The sequence below is a fragment of the Trachemys scripta genome, chromosome 1, assembly GCF_013100865.1.
Source record: "Trachemys scripta elegans isolate TJP31775 chromosome 1, CAS_Tse_1.0, whole genome shotgun sequence".
Classification (NCBI taxonomy): domain Eukaryota; kingdom Metazoa; phylum Chordata; order Testudines; family Emydidae; genus Trachemys; species Trachemys scripta.
The window spans coordinates 105333798-105353881 of NC_048298.1; the positions used below are offsets into that span (position 1 = coordinate 105333798).

At 41.2% G+C, this 20084-nt stretch overlaps 1 protein-coding gene across 4 annotated transcripts in view; it reads left to right on the plus strand.

Annotated features, from left to right (window-relative positions):
* The window catches only part of AMN1 (antagonist of mitotic exit network 1 homolog), a gene marked incomplete at its 3' end in the record, with an annotated part of 84143 nt that overhangs the window by 26857 nt on the left and 37202 nt on the right, over positions 1-20084 (plus strand). For all 4 annotated transcript variants that reach the window (XM_034780199.1, XM_034780172.1, XM_034780189.1 and 1 more), the window contains 2 exon segments: positions 5060-5192; positions 10681-10825. In XM_034780199.1, coding sequence (XP_034636090.1) covers positions 5151-5192; positions 10681-10825 — 187 coding nt within the window.

The window sequence follows — 20084 nt, forward strand, 5'->3', positions numbered from 1 at the left end:
TTATATAGGGGTTCCGACAAAGGAAACCTCATTGCTAAGAATATTCTCCCAGAAACATATGTTGTGATGTTCTTTCTATACATTCTCAGTTTACCTGGTTTGTGTGAAGGCATGATTATTTACAGCTGAGGACTAATAATTCTTCGAGATAATCTCTCAGTGGATCCTTGTTACCGCACAATCATTCTTCCTTGTTGATTCCCCAACAGAAAACATCTGCTGTAACAATCATCCCTTATTAATTTCCCAAGGCTATATATGCACATAGTGTCTGGGCCTTAGAATTCAGACATACTCTTTGTTGAAGATAAAGAGTCTAAAGAATAGTTAATATATAAATGAATCAAATATACGGAAAGAAAGAACTAATAAAGCATTAATATTTACTAACAGGTACTAACATTGGAGAACCAGGAACTCCTCCTAATAATAGAGCACCGCTCTTCTCCTTCCTTCCCCATATTCTTATGCCTCCATCTGTGGCCTGAGACAAGTTTGTTCTTCAGATACTTATCTATGAAATGGGGGTATTGACTTTGACTTCATGGTTTACTGTCATTACTGAGTTGATCTGGTTGAAAATCTTTGTTGGAACAGTTTTGTCGCTGATTGGCCAGCAGCTAAACATTTTCTGGGAGCATATTGATTTTGTCAGAATTGTAGACAGTAAATTAAGGGATTTGATAGGGTTGAAACTTTTAATTTTATCATTTTAACTTTTGGTAATTATAATAATCAAAATGGTAAAGTTGAAAAACGCTCTGATCAGATCAAAACAAATATTTCAAAATATTTCATGAACAACTCTGACATTTTGACTTTTTGGCTCAATTTGGCAATAAATGAAATTTCAAAATCTCAGAATTTCATGTGGGATGGAAATTCCTTTTTAATTTTTTTTTTTTTTTTTTTTTTTTTTTTTTGGCCAGTTGGATTCATCCCTGGTTTACAGTGACACACTGGACCTGAGAGGAGGAGTTGTGGTGATGCAAATTACTTACAACCTCTACTGGGGTCTGCAGTCACCTGATACATTCCAAGCATTGGGTGCTGCTAGCTCTGGAGGAGGGCATGGCCAAGATGTTCCAGAGACACGGGCGGCTCTAGGCACCAGCACAGCAAGTGCGTGCCTGGGACGGCAAGCCGCGGGGGGCAGCCTGCCGGTTGCTGGGAGGGCGGCCGTCAGGCGGCCTTTGGCGGCATGCCTGCAGGAGGTCCGCCAATCCCACGGTTTCAGCGGCAATTCGGCAGTGGGTACGGACCACCCACAGGCGTGCCGCTGAAGGCTGCCTGACTGCAGTCCTTGGGGCGGCAAAAAACATAGAGCTGCCCCTGTCCAGAGATGTGCTAAATCTACACATGCCTAGACAGTCTCTGCTGAAGGGATTCCTAAAGGGCCTTGGCTGCAATTTAAAATAACCTCTGAGGAAGTTGGTGTGCAAATGCTGCCTGAACTGAACCAGGTGTGAAGCACTCCCTGGACATGTGGTTGAAAGTCTCCATCTGCAAAATGAGGTTTTGTACAGTTTCATGTACAGTTGGTGTGGAACAGCATCACTGAAGTATTCCCTCTGGACACCATTCTAAAGGTATCTGGCTAAGTGTCATCTCTTTGTTTCCTCTATGTGAGGGGATTGTTTTAAGAGAATTTTCCAGAAGATCCATCTCATTTGGAGTCCAGTATCAGGGGTTAGCCGTGTTAGTCTGTATCTACAAAAACAAGGAGTCTGGTGGCACCTTAAAGACTAACAGATTTATTTGGGCATAAGCTTTCGTGAGTAAAAACCTCACTTCTTCGGATGCATAGAGTGAAAGTTACAGATACAGGCATTATATACTGACACATGGAGAGCAGGGAGTTACTTCGCAAGTGGAGAACCAGTGTTGACAGGGCCAATTCAATCAGGGTGGATGTAGTCCACTCCCAATAATAGATGAGGAGGTGTCAATTCCAGGAGAGGAAAAGCTGCTTCTGTAATGAGCCAGCCACTCCCAGTCCCTATTCAAACCCAGATTAATGGTGTTGAATTTGCAAATGAATTTTAGTTCTGCTAAATCTCATTTGGAGACTCTTATTTTGCTGCATGTTTGAACTAAACTTGTCTTATTTAAAAGAGGGAGAAGCAATCCTGCCAAAATGTAGGAGCATTTTGGGATTTAAAGCTTTCCTGATTTAAGACACTATTGAATTTTGTGCACTTGTAGCAGAATTAAATACTCAAGTGTACATTTATTAATAAAGATGTGTTACACATTTTTGGATTTGATTGTTCTCTGGTCCTTCTATTCCAAGTAAGTATTTACCGGTGTGAATGTATGGGATTAATTTGCACAAGCACCATTATTCCTCACCCAGCACTATTTCATAGATATTTCAAAAAGCAAATATAAGTCTACTCTGATTAAGACATGAATCTGGAGCAAGGTAAATTCATAAGTATTTGAGAAACGATGAAATTTATAACCGTAAATCTCTCAAAACAGAAAGCTATTGTGAGAAGTGGGTGGTGGGAAAGATAGGGAGCAGTGAATTTGCAACATAGAGAAAAGTATCTCAAACAGGACGTGTTGATATTGTTACTAGTACAAATATGCACTACAATGTGCTGCCTTCAGATTAAGAACAACCAGCTGCAAGGACAAACTCTTTCTTCAGGCATGAATAATAATTCTGAGAAGTATGCATCATGAATAATGCCCCCTTCGCACTTCTATCAAATGGAAAAGGACTATATCAAGAGCAACATCCGTTATATTTTCAGGCCTCAAACTGGGCATTGCAGAGTAGAAGTTTAAAAAAAAAAAAAGCTGTAAAAAGATTCCTTTTAATGTTTTTAATTAGTGCTGTCAAGAGATTAAAAAAATAAATCACAATTAATTGTGCAATTTAAAAAATTAATAATGATTAATCGTGATTAATCGCACTATTGAACAATAATAGAATACAATTTATTTAAATATTTTTGGATGTTTTCTACATTTTCAAATATATTGATTTCAATTATAACACAGAATACAAAGTGCACAGTGCTCACTTTATATTTATTTTTGATTAAAAATATTTGCACTATAAAAAAACAAAAGAAATAGTATTTTTCAATTCAACTAATAGAAGTACTGTAGTGCAATCTCTTTATCGTGAAATTTAAACTTGCAAATGTAGAATTATGTGCATAAAAACCTGCATTCAGAAATAAAACAACGCAAAACTTTAGAGCCTACAATTTTAGAGCCACTCAATCCTATTTCTTGTTCAGCCAATTGCTCAGACAAAAAAGTTTGTTTACATTTGCAGGAGATAATGCTGCCCACTTCTTGTGCACAATGTCACTTGAAAGTGAGAACAGGTGTTCTCATGGCACTGTTGTAGCTAGCGTTGCAAGATACTTAAGTGCCCGATGTGCTAAAGATTCATATGTCCCTTCATGCTTCAGTCACCATTCCAGAGGACATGCGTCCATATTGATGACGCGTTCTGCTTGATAACAATCCAGAGCAGTGCAGATTGACGCATGTTCATTTTCATCATCTGAGTCAGATGCCATCAGCAGAAGGTTGATTTTCTCTTTTGGTAGTTTAGGTTCTGTAGTTTCCGCATTGAAGTGTTGCTCTTTTAAGACTTCTGAAAGCATGCTCCATACCTCATGCCTGTCAGATTTTGAAAGGCACGTCAGATTCTTGAATCTTGGGTCGAGTGCTGTAGCAATCTTTTGAAATCACACATTGGTACCTTCTTTGCATTTTGTCAAATCTACTGTGAAAGTGTTCTTACAATGAACATGTGCTGAGTCATCATCCGAGACTGCTATAACATGAAATGTATGGCAGAATGCGAGTAGAACAGAGCAGGAGACATACAATTTTCCCCCAAAGAGTTCAGTCACAAATGTAATGTATTATTTTTTAACGAGCATCATCAGAATGGAAGCATGTCCTCTGGAATGGTGGTCGAAGCATGAAGGGGCATGTTGTGGAAAATCGACCACATAATTGATTTTGGATCAGATCAGCCTGAGGCTCCTGTATTGATTAATCAAACATGCATGCATGGGGGAGTCAGGCAAGGCAGCCAAACCCCCCCAAATAGACAAAATACAAAAGCTTATATAGGATAAAACCACAAAAAGTACATGTATTTCCTTAAAGTTTAACATCCATATAAGGAATAAAACAAAATAAGTTTTCCTGTTTTTCTTAGTTTTGCCCTTTGTGGTTTCTTGCTCTGTCACCAAGCAGCTATTAATCACAAGCTGTTACAAATGGTTAGTTCTGCTTTTATAGTTTTTTTCTGCCCTTTTTCTACCCCCCCCCCCTTTCCTGCCTCCAGGCCATACACACAGTTTACTGGACCAAAGTTTAGGCCCCAGACCTTTTTCCCCCCACAAGCATATGAATGTTTACCATATCTGCCACGTAAATACTTTGCAATACTGGCTACAACAGTGCCATGCAAACTCCTGTTGTCACTTTCAGGTGACATTGTAAGTAAAATGTGGGCAGCCTTATTTCCCGTAAATGTAAACAAACGTGTTTGTCTTAGCGATTGGCTGAACAAGAAGTAGGACTGAGTAGACTTGTAGGCTATAAAGTTTTGCATTGTTTTGTTTTTGAGTGCAGTTATGTAACAAAAAATTTCTATATTTGTAAGTTGCACTTTCACGACAAAGAGATTGCACTACAGTACTTATGTGAGGTGAATTGAAAAATAGTTTCTTTTATCATTTTACAGTGCAAATATTTGTAATAATAATTGTATAAAGTGAGCACTGTACACTTTGTATTCTCTGTTGTAATTGAAATCAATATATTTGAAAATGTAGAAAAGCATCCAAAATATTTAATAAATTTCAATGGGTATTCTATTGTTTAACAATGCGATTAAAACTGCGATTAATCACAATTAATATTTTTAATCGCAATTTATTTTTTTTAGTTAATTGCATGAGTTAACTGCGAGTAATCAACAGCCCTATTTTAAATTAATAATTGTATTTAATTCAGTGTAGTACCAGTACATTGTGCCTCTGTATAACTGAATTTTAACTTACATTTATTTCAGGTGTCTTCAGTGCTTGACAAAGAACATTTCCAGATATGTTGCAGATATTAAGCCTTTGCCTCCCAACATAAAAGATAAGCTGATAAAATTAATGAGTATGCAAGGGCGGATAACTGATTCAAATATCAGTGAGGTAAGAACCCATTCAAAATTCACTTCTGCCTGTCTCTCCACATTCATGCCAATTTATTACACAGCAAAATATAAAATAATGAGCTCAACTAAAATTATGTATGCAGATCAAGAAGTGAGCCGAGGACCTCGTACTATGTAAACTTCCCCTCCTTCCTAATGCCATTTCTTGCTATTTCATGTCATGCCATGCCTAACCTTGATTGAAGGGATTGTGTCTTTTATCTGTCTGTAAAGCTTCATAAATGCCTACAACCCTGCATAAAAATCAAGATGATGAATATGGACACAAGTCAATGAAAAAGTTTTCTAGTTGACTTGTATGTCATCCTGTTTTGGATCAGTTTAATCTGGGGGAATCCTGTTGTTCAGTGTACACACTTGAGTATAAGATCCTGTGCAATTTATGAAGCAATTCAGAAACAGTAGCACTTTGCACTTCATGTTGCTATCAGTTTCTAATTAACTTACATAAATAAGTGTGTAACATGCACATTATTCGCCATTGCAAACTCAATGGCCTAATAGCCAAGCAGCATTTTTTTAAAACTTTTCTGCAGAATATCCCTAGCAGGAGTAGTGGATTGTGTCTGTTTCCTGAGGCTGCTGCATAGAATGCTTCCTTTACAATACAGCAGGATCAGCAGATTGACTCTAAGGCTACGTCTACACTATGGGGGGGATCGATTTCAGATAAGCAAATTCAGCTACACGAATAGCGTAGCTGAATTAGACGTATCTGATCCAACTTACCCCGCTGTGAGGACTGCGGCAAATCAACCGCCGCGGCTCCCCCGTCGACGGCGCTTACTCCTACTTGGGCTGGTGGAGTACGCGCGTCAATTCGGGGATCGATTATCGCGTCCCCATGAGACGCGATAAATCGATCCCCAAGAGATCGATTTTCTACCGCCGATCCGGGCGGGTAGTGAAGACCAGCCCTAAGTGTTGGACCACACTGCTGTTTCTTCTGGTAGCAATGGGAAAGCACTATGACAGGAGCAGTTGCCAAAATGGGCTTCTACCAGCTGGTATTTAAATAATGTAAGGTTCTCAAGGAAAATCTGAGATTCTTATAATCTTACGTGGGGTTTAGGTCTATGATTTAGGATAAAATTCCATTAAATCCTGATTTTCTTTGAAATATGATGGTGAGGTGAGGTCTATGAGCTCAGTGATTCAAAATTCTCTCATCCCAATTGCTCATTAATGCTTGTCAGTGTTCCAGGATGAAATTTTTTATTGACTTGGCCTCAGTTGTAAATTGAGATGTTTTGACATTTGTATCCTTTTATATCAACTCAGTCTCGAAGGACGGTGTAAGAATTATGGAAAACTAAAGGTTGACCTTGGTGAAATAGGAGGAATGAACAACTCCCCAGTTTGTTCTTGCTTTGATCTGTGACTCATGACAGGCAAATACTATCAGTGCCTGAAAGTCAGAATAATGAGACCATGAGGTGAGGGGCAGCACACCAGAACTGTTGTGAAAAACTGAACAACAAAAACTTCACATTTAACACGCTACATTTATTGAACTGTAATAAAAAAGTGAGACAAAATTAAAATTGAGTCAATCTGATACATACAGTTTCTTTTAACGAGCCTGTTGAATTGCTTTGAGCCATGCAAGGGTCATTTTTGCAGTGAACAAACATTTCTAAGCATCATAAGGGCTTTGCATAATTTTTTCATATGTGATCTGTGCATACACATGAGTAAAAGCAGTTTACAAAAATTCAAGCTCCCTCTTTTTTTTTTTTACCCCCATATTCTCTAACAGAGTGTCTCCTCCTTTGCCTCTTTCTGTTCTCAGCCTTAATCTGCTTTCAAAAGCTTATCACTGCCTTCTCTTGGAATCTCTTTTCTCCTTATACTTTCAGTACTACCGTTCTCTTCCTTCATCAGTTCCTGTTTCCTTCTCCTGCTCTGTTAATGTCCCCAGGGTTCTGTCTTTGGTCCTACCCTCCTTGTCATGTAAAGTGCACATTAACCCTCAATGCTGACAGCTTCTGAATCTACCATTCCCTGTCTGTTGAGTGTTGTATCTTTGGTCTCTCTCTTCTTGGATATCCAAATGCCAGTTCAAATTCCCACAACCCCTCTCTCTCCATGCTCTATTTTTCTTCTCAAATCTTTCTCACTCTGATAATTCGAGTATTTTCTCTATTATTACCCAGAGTCTCAACTATGGCTTATGTTTGACTCCTCTCATTTTCTCCTTCCCCCCACATCCAGGATGTCACAAAATCCTGCCTTTTCTTAATTTACAACATTTCTATGAGCTGGTCTCCTTTCTTTGTTTCTACTTCTACATTTTTTTGCCCATAACTTGATAACTTTTTTCTTCACTCCTATATCCCCCTTTCTGCCTGTTGCCTTGCTCCCCTATAGGACATCCAAAATGTTGCTGCTCAGCATCTTCTCCCACCTCCGCTCCAAGCATGTCATTATCCTTCCTCCTGTTCCAATCCTTCGCTGGCTTCTCATCTTCTACATCAAGTTTAGACTTCTTGTCCTGGCATTTAAAGCCCTTCAGTTTCACTTCTGTGAATTTTCTCTTTTCTCTCTGCTCTTCCTCAAGATTGGCTAAAACTACCCTCATTGTGTCATCCTTCTGCTTTTGATTTAATCCATCCATGTTGCCGCCTGTGCTTGGAACAGTCTCCCAATCTCTTCTTTCAGTCCCACCTTTCCAGTACACTTCTGTGAAGCCTTTTAGTTGCTTTATAAAATTAAAAATCTGCATTGCCTCAAGAATGAATCTTCATCGAGTGTATTATGTAGCTGAACTATTTCTATCTAGCTTAGACCAGAAACTGCCTGAAGGGAAAAGTGGTCCTCATGCATTGTATAGTGCTGAGCACACTGATATTCAGTAAATATTACTTAGTAAAGCTGAGTGGAAAGCAGAAACTAAAATAAAAAAACCCAGACAATTAAAAATAAGTGACTAGGGAAATGTTCTTTATTAGTGTGGGTAGCACTTTACTATATGAGTATTTGTTTTCTTTCAGATCTTCTTGAGTTTTACAGTTTTTCTCTTAAAAGTCTTGATGATCTATAGGATTTACTGTGTTGTTACAGAACTAGCAGCTTGCTGAAAACACCATGTCACTCTTTTTGTTTGTATAGTACATTCTGGCCCCAGATCCCATCATAGTTATTTTTGAAGGAAAGCTAATGATCAAAGAGAAGTCATGATTTTGAATATACTGATATTATTTGGTTAAATTTAAACATGCTTTACATGCAGAATTTTTCACAAAAATAACCCACAATGACTTTTTGGTTTTCATTATTTCTTATGTGAATTGAAATGTCGCCTATTGCATTTATCACTTCTCAAAAAATATGTCTATACATGTATGTACCTACAGTGCAGGTTTCTCAGAAAAAACTGTAGTTGTAGTGCAAAGCTATAACTTTTGTTTCAAGCAGCAAAATAAATAATGCAACCAAAGAGGGCAGGGAGTGGCAGGGGACTGAAAGAGGAGAGATACTTTAGGTATAATTGAGAAATATTAATGATACAAGACTTTAATGTGAGTTATGTTAAAGATTGTTCATACTGCTTATGTATGAAGAGCTGAAAAAGTAAATGAAAATTGTTACCAATTTGTTGCCCATTTAGTAAAGTTTGAACTTGGTAATCAAAGAGACCTGAGGATCAGTCAGCTTGATTGGATTTTTTAGATAATTAGTTAGCACATAACAGAGTAAGTTACCACAGTCTGTGAGAACCAATCCGGTGACAGGTAGCTTGCGCTCTTTGTCTGCTTCTAAATTTGGATGAGGGCTTAGCATGCTTATAGAGGAGCTGGGTAGAGTTTCATTTTTAGTATTTTCATATTTTTATTTTATAGACATTTTCAGCACATTTTCCAATCAGATATGTTATTTAAACTTGCATCTTTTTGGTCAATCCATCAAATTTTGCTAATGTAAGCACCTGTACTTCTTTTTTTAGTACAGTATGTTGCTAAAAGTACTTATTCCTTCTAAGAGGCTAACATTATCTCGTCTTAGCATGACTCCCAAGGCATCATGGGGAGATGTAGCTCAGAGGCAAAATATAGGCCTTATAAAGTCTCTGGTTCAGAGGTCAACAAAACTACAGTAGTGGAATGATTATAGGTTTTGTAATCTAATACCCAGTTTAGCATGGTGGCCTACTACTTAAGTGTATTCTGTCCATGTCTGGGGATCAGAATTCGCTTATACCAGAGTTATCATACATGTCTATGCCTTATCACTACAGATTGAAGAAAGAATAAGTTGATGGAAAAGGTGGGTAATACCTTCTTTTTGTCTTTTCCCAGTTTGAGTATTGGTCTGGATGACATCTCAGCTTAGGTGCTGAGTGTGTGTGTGTGTGTGTGTGTGTGTGTGTGTGTGTGTGTGTGTAGGTGCTGAGTGTGTGTGTGTGTGTGTGTGTGTGTGTGTGTGGTGAGGACATTCTGATTGGAAGACCAGTGGTATATCTAGTTCAATAGAGATAAAAACCTCTCTTGTCCGGCACTCTCTGGTCCGGCAACATCCATGGTCCGGCATGATTTTATTTTATGTTTTTTATGCTTTATTCACTTATTTCCTTGTGCCAATACAGTAAAATTGTGTAACAACACTAACACTTTGTTATGAAGAGAGCCGGTAAGCCTTGGCTAGGCGGCATTGCAAGCATTGTTCCTTTTATTCGCCTCGGCAAGATAAAAATGAAAAGAGATCAGCTCACTACAATATTGACATCCCGTGGGTCGGCAAATTCTCTGGTTCGGCACCGATCAGGTCCCAGGTGTGCCGGACTAGAGAGGTTCAACCTGTAGTGATGTTCTGGGGGGGAGGGAGTGAAATTTAAAAAGGTGGTATATGTAGTGCCCCTCCCCCCCATGAAGTATCAGACCTTCCATTGCCTTGGATCTTATTTTTATAAGACCTCTGCTTGGGGCCCCACAAGAAAGCCAACCTACAGTCTTGTGGGATTGAGGAGGCTTAGTTAATAAGGAATGAATGCGTTTTGGTCCCAAAAATGTGTGTTGTGTGTGTTTCTGAATGCATGTGAGTCTGCGTGCAAGAGAGTAAGACAGTAAGATCAAATGGGGTCAAGTATTTTGAGATTTTATTGGCATCTGTTAGACAAAGGGACTTATGTGTTTGGGAGCCAAGGAGTGGAAATGTTGTAGCTGGTTGTTTCCAGAAGTGCCTGTAATGGGCTTTTGTGTGTGATTAGATTCATTTCTTATTGGCAGGATAAGAATTGATCATACATAGAAACTGGACTGCTCTCCAACCCCAAGAGGTAGTTAGTCACCTCAGAGTTGTGTACATTTGTAGAGAGAATTTCATTCCCTGGGCTATTAACCTGGCACCTTTCAAAAGGACATTTTTAAAAGTCATATGTAATTTCTAATGCAATAATCACAGATTCAATGTGCATATTTGTGGTACACCATGTATAATTTGATGGAAATACTGTGCTTGCATTACAGGTGCTGCACCCAGCAGTGGAGACACTAGATCTTAGAGATTGTGATATTTCAGATACTGCCCTGCTGCAACTTTGTAATTGCAAGCAACTGAAAAAAATTAACTTAAATTCCTGTAAAGAAAACAGACTAGCCATCACTTCAGAAGGTATGTTTCCTGTATGGATACAATTTGAATCTACCTTCTGTTTTCTTTCTTTTTGTTGGGAGAGTTGGAGTAAATTGTGAAAGCAATAGAGTAAATATTATATTAAATACACACGTTGGCAAAGTCATTTTAATCAATTACACACACACACACTACATTCTTCAGGAATTTCCTGTTGCTTGGTTAATGTAAATCTTAGTAGAGCTAGTCAAAACATTTTTAGCAGACTGTTTCCATCAGAAAATGCAGTTTTGTCAAAATCCAAATATTTTGCGGGAAAGTGTCAATTTTAACAAACTTTTCCATAGCATTGAACTGTTTTGACTCATTTTATATTGATAACATCAAAATGTTTAATTTTGACTTTTTTTTGTTTTATTTAAACTTTTATTTTATCATATTTATATTGGTTTGACATTATCAAAACAATTCAGTTTTTCCTACAAAAAAAATTGTTTTTTGCTGTAAATTTCAACCATTTATTATAATTTGAAATGAAAACATATTTTGAAATGTCAGAATTTCCTGCAGAATTGAATTTCTGTTTTCTGACCAGCTCTAATATTTTAAAAAATTGTATGAAGTGGTAAGGTGAAATTCTGGTTCCACCGAAGTCCATGGCAAAACCCCCATTGTCTTCAATGGAGTCAGGATTTCACCTGTATATTGTGTTAATAAAAACAGAATTTGAAGATAGATAAGAAATTATAGAAAGTAGAACAAAGATAGTTATATGATATGCTGACTGATGTTTTAAAGGCATTAATTTAACATACCTGGTTAAAATTTATCAAGAAATTGTACTTCAAATTGCAATATACCAAAGTCATCACAAATCATAGAGCATATACAGTCATGGCTAACTTTTTCCTTTGATACAGCAGATACTTTATTTTGCCTATAGTCTCCCTCTAGTTCATATGACAGACAGTCCAGAAATCACAGCTGCCTGTTTTTCAGTTGATTTAGAAAATATGGTTGCCCCAAGTTGCTGCCAGATATGATTATTAGCAGTTTCTTTTACTGCTTGTTTTCCTGGATTTCAGCTACAGAAGAATCTGGCATCCACCACATGGTTTTGTTTTGATAAGAGACTTTTATCAGAGGATGTGTTCCTGACCAGGTTGTTCTTCCCCTTTAAGATTCTTTGCTGTCCGAAAGCCCAGTATAAACTGTATAACATTTTAACATTTTGTTTAAGTTTAAAATATAGTATTAGGGTTTAAGTATTAAGTTTAAAATGTAGCCCTGAAATTGCTTCTGCATAATGGGTCCCTGTGCCTGTGTGGGCCCCAGCATCTATTGTGGTTAAGCCCTACCAAATAACATCACAATTTTGTACTTTGGTTGATGTATTGCAGTGTGACCCTGTAACAATTGAGGAATAAGTGATGTTTTCTTGAGTTTGAATTCATTCAGTAATTAGAGAGACCTCATATAACTCAACTAGATTGAGTTTATTAACAATTGTTAGTCATTGCATAGCAGAAAGGTATCCCTTATCAAAATCTGGAAGACCAATCCTTGTAGCCTATGACAGTCTGATTTTTTTGATACTGTCTGGTTCTGTTATGTGCGTACAGCTTTGCATACTTGATAGTCTGCTCTTCAGCCTAGCAGAGAAAGGTATAACACGATTCAGTGGCTGGAAGCCAAAGCTAGACACATTCAGTCTGGAAATAAGGTGTACATTTTTAACAGTGAGGATACTTAACCATTGCAACAATTTACCAAGGGTCGTGGTGGATTCTCCATCACTGGCAGTTTTTAAATCCAATACTGAATGTTTTCTAAAAGATCTGTTCTAGGGGGTTATTTTGAGGAAGGACTATGGCTAGTGTTACACAGGTCAGACTACATGTTCATAATGGTCCCTTCTGGCTTTGGAATCTATGAATGTTATTTCTACCTTAGCTGTTTATATTCTTACTATTCCCACTTTTCAACATATACTTTCATTATATTTAGTAAATATACTGTTTACTTATGTCCTTTTGGTGGTCACATTACATTTTGCTAACTCAAACATTGGTTAGTTGTGGTTTGTACAATTTTTATAAAATTGATTACTAAAAATATTCTATTCTGCATATAACAATTCTTACAAAAATATTGTAAAGGCATAGACAACACATTGGAGGGGGCGGCATGTGGAGATGCTCGGGGGCGGGCTGGGAAGCCCAGAGGAGGCAATGGAGGCCTGGGGCAGTTGGAGGTGGGGTAGGGAGCCCAGGGGAGGAGGCAGCAGGGGCCAAGGATGATGGCCGGGGGGGCATCTGGGGGAAGCAGCAGGGGCGAGGTGGGAATACAAGTGCAGTTTCCCTGAAACTTTACAATGATATTTTATTTCATTTTTTCTAAAGTGCCTACAGTGTTCTTAAGTCCAAGCACTCGAGCTGTTGCTTGAACATAGGAGCTGACTCCGTGGGTGCTCTGGGGCTGGAGCACCCAGGGGAAAAATTAGTGGCTGTTCTGAACCCACCGGCAGCCAAGCCACATACTGCCCCTCCTACAACTCTGCCGTCTCCTTCCTTGGGCCGCTTCCCCACAGCCCCAGCATCTCCTCTGCCCTGAAGAAGTGGGGTTTTTTACCCATGAAAGCTTATGCCCAAATAAATCCCTTAGTCTTTAAGGTGCCACCAGACTCCTCGTTGTTTTTGTGGATACAGACTAACATGGCTACCCCCTGATACTTGGTCCTCTGCCCTTGTATCAGGACCCCAGTTTGGCAGCCGTCAGCCTGGGGCTTTCTCATACTCTGCTGATCCTGCCCAACACTGCTCTGTCCATGGTGCTCCAGTCCTCTAAGCAACCAACCCGCTTCCCCGAACTCCAGGGAGTGATTGTCTCTGCTCTGCTCAGCAGCCCCTTCTTATATGAGCCTGGCCCTGACTGGCTCTTCCAATAAACCTTCCCCTAATTGGTTGGCACGACAAGCCTTTTCCTTATCTGCTGCCTCCCGTGCTGCCTCCCCATGGTTGCTTTAACCCCTTACTTACCAGTGAGGGGCAAATGCCCCATCACAGTCTAGATTCCACATACATTCCCGCTGTTTCAATGTTAAGAGCAATGTTAACCTTAACAAAATGAAAACCTATATAAAGAGCAGATATTAACATATACAATTTAAAAACAAACAAAAAACTGAACCAAATGGACTATAGATGGGGGGAAATGTATGTGAAGTTGGAAATGGGCATAGGGTGGTCAAAACTGGATTGTTGATTTTTTTTAAATTATAAAGAATCGGGAGTTCCTGGGCAATGGATCCTGCTTTTCGAGATACCCCGGAAATTTAGTCCAGACTATGGTAGATTTTTGCATATATTTCATTCCCCCAAGCACACACTCTATTGCCACATTATTCCAAATTGCGAGAGGTCGAAAATGGAAGAGTTGTATGTTTCCACTTAAAGGTAAACTTTCCACACTCAGATGTCCAACGAGAGTCAAGGCAGGGACTAAGCAAAGAAGCAGAGGGCAATATTTAAAAAAAAAAAAAAAAAAAAGCTTGGGGACTTTTATATCGATTATCTTCATAAGTGTTTTGAACTGTTGAAAAAAAAGGATGGAAGCTGGGGGTTCAACCACCACAGTTGAGACAACAAGTCATCGTGACCACAGCAGTAAGGAGACAAGACTGGATTAACTGCATGAAGTCAATTCGGGGAAGACTGATATCCAGTACAAGGTTTTAATTGGGCTATCAGTAATAGAATTAGAAATAGAGCATGTCTTCCTAAATATTTTAAAAGAAATTGTATCTGGTTCAGTGACTATAATTGTGAGCTTTCAGATATAATATATGTATAATTGATTTAGAGTACTAGTACTGTTCTGCCTTCACTTCCCCCAACATGTTCTGCTGTCAAGTGGCAATGGAATTGCCTTCTGCTCAAAGAAGCAGCCTCCTTAAATAAAGTTTTTTCACTTCAAACAAACCAAGAAATTGGTTTTCTACAGCCAGGCACTCGGGTACCATGGAATATGCTCTGAGGAGAAAGTCCAGGATACATACCTAAACGCACTTGAAAACTGCCTTCACCAAACAAGGACGCTCCACCAGAGAGGTAGATCACATCGTGGAATGGGTCACCCAAATACCTCAAGAGAATCTGCTTCAGTACAGAAATAAATCCTCCTTCAACCGCACACCCCTAGTTGTCATCTACCACCCAGCACTGGAACCCAGACAAGGCATCATTAAAAAATTACAGCCCATACTCGATGGGGACCACAACCTGAAAAAAATCTTTCTTGAACCCCTTCTTCTGGCCTTCAGAAAACACCCTAGCTTACTACTCCATGCTCATTAGCAGAAGCAAGCTACCCACAAATGAGGACGCACCAATCAAAGCAGCACCAGACCCTGCCAGAATAACAGATACAAAACCAGTGTAGACAAATCTCCACTGCTAAAATGATCAACCCCCCTCCCACACCCAACACACTGTGCAAGATCCATGGGTCTAACATATGCCTGTCACAACCTCATTCAGTGCACTAAATACTCCAGTAATAAGTGTGGGTGAAACAAGACAATCAGTACATTCTTGAATGAACTCCCGTAGGAAAATGATAAAGACAAAAACACCATCCTTCCTCTAGATGAACACTTTTCACTGTATATCCAACTGTAGAAAGGGTAGCTGGGTCTTGTCTCCCTCCGGGGCAGCAGGGAACCACACCGCCTCACTAAATTGGGGAATAGGTCTTGTGGGGAATTAGTCCAACCACAGAAGTCGTCCTCTGCGAAGGTAGAAATAACACAGTAAGCCCAGGCCCTAGGGCAGGGCAATGGTAAGTCAGGTGCGCAGGCCCTCAGGCAGGGGCTGAGCAGTAACTGGATATAATAGCAAGTCCAGGCCCTAGGTTCCAAAAGGTCTGGGAGAGGGGGAGACTGCCATCCACGAGTTAGGTGGCAAGGGGGACGCAGGCCCTTCCACTCCACTGCGTCCCAGCCCGGGGCCCTAGCAGTGGCAGAAGACCCGTTGCTGTGTCAGTGGGGATCCTGGCCGCAACACACTGACATGGGTTCTGGCAGTGCTGCAGCCAGACTAGGGTTGGCTGCCCCCCGGGCCACTTCCAGACTCCCCCTCTTGCGGTACCTGGGTCAGAGTGGTGTCCTTGGGGGCAAGGGGGGGGGGGTGTCCAGCACCATGGGTTCCTTGGGATAGCTGGAAAGAGCGAGGTTCGGCCACTCCTCTGGGTAGCTGGCGCGGGGCAGGCTCGGCCACTCCTTGGGTTTACTGCAGGCCGATGGGGTTTCCCAATCGTGAGCTAGGCCGGAGGCATCTGGCCTCCCCGGCGGCTGCTCTCTCGGTGAGCCCTGCGGTCAGGTCTTTATACTTCTGGGGCAACGCCTGACACTCTGGGGGGTGGGTTCAGAGAGTTTACTGGCTCCGCCCACTCTGGTGTTCGGAGGGACTCGTCTTTCTCCGGGGTGGCGGGGAACCATGCCACCTCAGTACACTGACCCATCAGTCCTCATTCTCAAAGGATATCTGCAAAAAATGAGCCTGGGAGCTTAAATTCATAACTTTGCTAGATACTAAAAATCATGGACTGAATAGAGACACTGGTTTTATGGCTTATTTCAGCAATCTGTAACCTACTAACACCCCCCCTCCGCTGCCTTCCCACTCCCTGTCCCTACCTTTCCCCTCTATGACTTGAGGGATGTAAATGGGCCACTTCACCTTGAATAGTCCCTTGAAATATGTGTTAACTATTGATGCTAAACAATTTGTTCCACTGTGTATTTTAGCTCTGACATTTGAGTATGTTTCCCAGACCTGAAGAAGAGCTCTGTAAGCTCAAGGGCTTGTCTGTCTCACCAAGACAAAAATTTGGTTCAGTAAAAGATAATCTCACCCATTATTTCCCTCTCCTCTTCAGTCAGGTTGTCAAATGTAGAATCTGCATCTCTCCCAGCCATATGCTTATGCGGGGGATGCCAGCCCACTCCTCCTTAGAGTAGTTTCTGCATAAATTCCATTCAAAGTCATCTGTTAGTCTTTAAGGTGCCACCAGACTCCTTGTTGTTTTTGTAGATACAGACTAACACTGCTACCCCCTGATATTCAAAGTCAAAGCCTGTTGGTAGAAAACCCATTGTTCCAGTTGGGAAGAGTCATTTGGTATTGATGGGTGATAATGGCTTGCTCATTCTTAGCCCTCTCCGCCCATCCCTTAGCATGATCACACAGCATCCAGAATAGACTGACCCTCCCAACACCACCTAGATATTTTAACCCAAGATGGAGGTGACAATGCAAAGTGGAGGTTACAGTCACTTGATGACATTCTCAAAACAACATGTCCCAGACAACTCCCCTCCCCAGGCTGTGTCACTAAACTAATTGGATTATGTTACATTCAGTGAGATCAGCAAGGAGATGTTTTGCTCAGCCAGAGACTTTCTGTGATCACGCTAGCTAAAGGGAGTGAATAGGGAGAGGCACTGGGGAAGATAGATGCTTTCTTTCTTGATTTTTACACTTAAGTTGCCATAGAATAGGGATAGCATACGTCCGGATTTTTCCGGACATGTCCGGCTTTTTGGGCCTCAAATCCTCGTCCGGGAGGAAATCCCAAAAAGCTGGACATGTCCGGAAAAATAGGGAGGGAGGGGTCGTGGGGCTTGGGTCCGGGCCAGATCCTGGGGCCGGCGGTGCTCGGCCGGGGGCCGGGGCCGCTGGGGCCGGCAGTGCTCGGCGGCGGGCTGGGGCCGCCGGGGCTGGAACTGGGGCTGGCGCCCCAGGGCCTGAGCTGAGCCGGGCGGGAGATGCCGGGGCCAGAGCCTCTTGGCCTAGAGGCCAGCCACCGGAGGGAGCCGCGGGGCCGGACTGGGCTGTGCCGTGCCCCGCCCCAGCCCCAACCCCACCCCCAGCCCCAGCTTACCTGCTGCCTCCCTGTTTCAGGCTTCCCATGAACATTTGATTCGCGGGAAGCAGGGGACGGGGAGGAGCAGGGGGGCGGAACGTTCAGGGGAGGGGGCAGAATTGGGGTGGGGACTTTGGGGAAGGGGCGGGGCGGGGAAGGGGCGGAGTTGGGCGGGGCTGGGCGCAGGGAAGGGGCGGAGTTGGGGCGGGGCTGGAGTGTCCTCCTTTTTTTAAATTAAAATATGGTACCCTACCATAGAATCATAGAACCATAGAGTTAGAAGGGGCCACAAGAGTAATCTAGTCCAGCCTACTGCCAAGATGGAGGATTTGTGGTGTTTAAACCATCCAAGACAGATGGCTATCCAGCCTCTTTTTGAAAACCTCCTGTGAAGGAAATTCCACAACGTTCTTGGTAGTTTGTTCCATTGTCCTACTTTTCTTATACTTAGGAAGTTTTTCCTGACATTTAATATAAATCTGCTATGAGGTAGTTTGAACCCATTGCCTCTTGTCCTGCCCTCTGTGACAAGAGAGAACATTTTTTCTCTATCTTCCTTATGGCAGCCTTTCAAGTATTTGAAGACCACTATCATGTCCCTTCTTAATCTCTTCTTTTCCAAACATACCCAGTTCCTTCAGCCTTTGCTCATATGGCTGCATTCCATCCCTTTGATCATCCTTGTCACTCGCCTCTGGATCCTTTCCCGTTTCTCTACATCCTTCCTATACAGTGGTGACCAAAATTTGACCCACTACTCCAGCACTGAGTAGAGCAGTACTGTCACCTCCTGTGACTTGCATTATATGCCTCTGTTAATGCAACCCAAAATAGCATTTGCTTTTTTTGCAAACGCATCGCATTGTTGATTCATGTTGAGGTTGTGATCCACCACAACTCCCAGATCCTTTTCAACAGTGCCGCTGCCAAGCCAGTTATCCCCCATTCTGTGTCTGTGCCTTTGGTTTTTCTTCCCTAATTGTAGCACCTTACATTTTTGTCTTTGTAGAATTTCATTTTGTTGTCGGTAGCCCAGGTCTCCAATTTAGCAAGATCCCTTTGAATTTTAGTTCTATCCTCCAAAGTGTTTGTAGCTTCGTGTCATATGCAGATCTGATCGGGATGCTCTCTATGTCTACATCCAGCTCATTTATAAAGATGTTAAATAACACTGGATTCAGAACAGATCCCTGTGGAACTCCACTTGAGATCTTCCAATATGATGTCATTCCATTAATAGCTACTCTTTGTTTGCAGTTTAACCAATTTTGTATCCACTTAATGGTAGTGTAGTTCTACCAAGCCTGCATTTCTCCAGCTTACTTGTGAGCATGTCATATGGGACTATGTCAAAAGCCTTGCTAAAGTCCAGGCATATTATGTCCACTTTATTCCCCCTATCCACCAAACCAGTTACCTTGTCAAAGAAGGAAATCAAGCTGGTTTGGCATGATGTGTTCTTAGTAAATCCATGCTGGCTACTAGTGATCACCCCCTCATCCTCCAAGTATTTGCAAATTGTTATACCAATAAAAAGTAGCAGGATCTTATTAAAGGGGACAAGATAAAGATGCCACATTTATTATGATAACAATTTGATTTATGACCAATAACTAATATCTTAATCCTTATACACACATATTATACCTAATACCTACACACACACACATATTTATACACACACACATCCATCAGATGTTCTGCAGCTGCTGCATAGTTACCAGGCCTGCTTCAGTCTGTGGCTTGAGTTTGCAGCTTGGGCTCATAGCTTGTGGCGGCTAACTGGCCAGGAAAGCCAGGCAGAAGGACGAGCTGGGTCTCTGTTGGGCATGCACCGATGCCCTTCCATATTGGCAGCAGAATGTTACCCTCCTCCAAAGTTTTCCATCTCACCCATCCTTTTTGTAGGCTTTAGTTTGAATACAGAGTCTATAGGTCTTGCTGTGTCACGCTGCCTCCAGGTTTGGTGATTGATCACCTGTCAATTGCAGACATGACTTTCAGCCTGGGACCTGGCTTTGATCTTCCTTCTATTGTACCTTTTCTTTTTAGAATGGATTCTTCTTACTTTGTTAGGGCTCTTGTCTGCATCTTCAGCCCTTGGTGTTTGAACTCTATTTAATCAGGACAGGCTGGGGCTGGAGGTTGATTCCATCATCCATACATACCTCATTCACACATCTAAACTAAACTAATAAGATTATAGCAGGGTTTGCAAAAATGAAGGTTGCAGCAAGCCCTTACAAAATGGAGTAAGCGTTTTAAAATGGGGTTTGAATTACAATATGGCAAACAGTGAACAGAAGTTACACTGTAGGCAAGTGTAATAAATGGTGAACAGAAGTTACAATACTGAAACAAGAACAGGAGTACT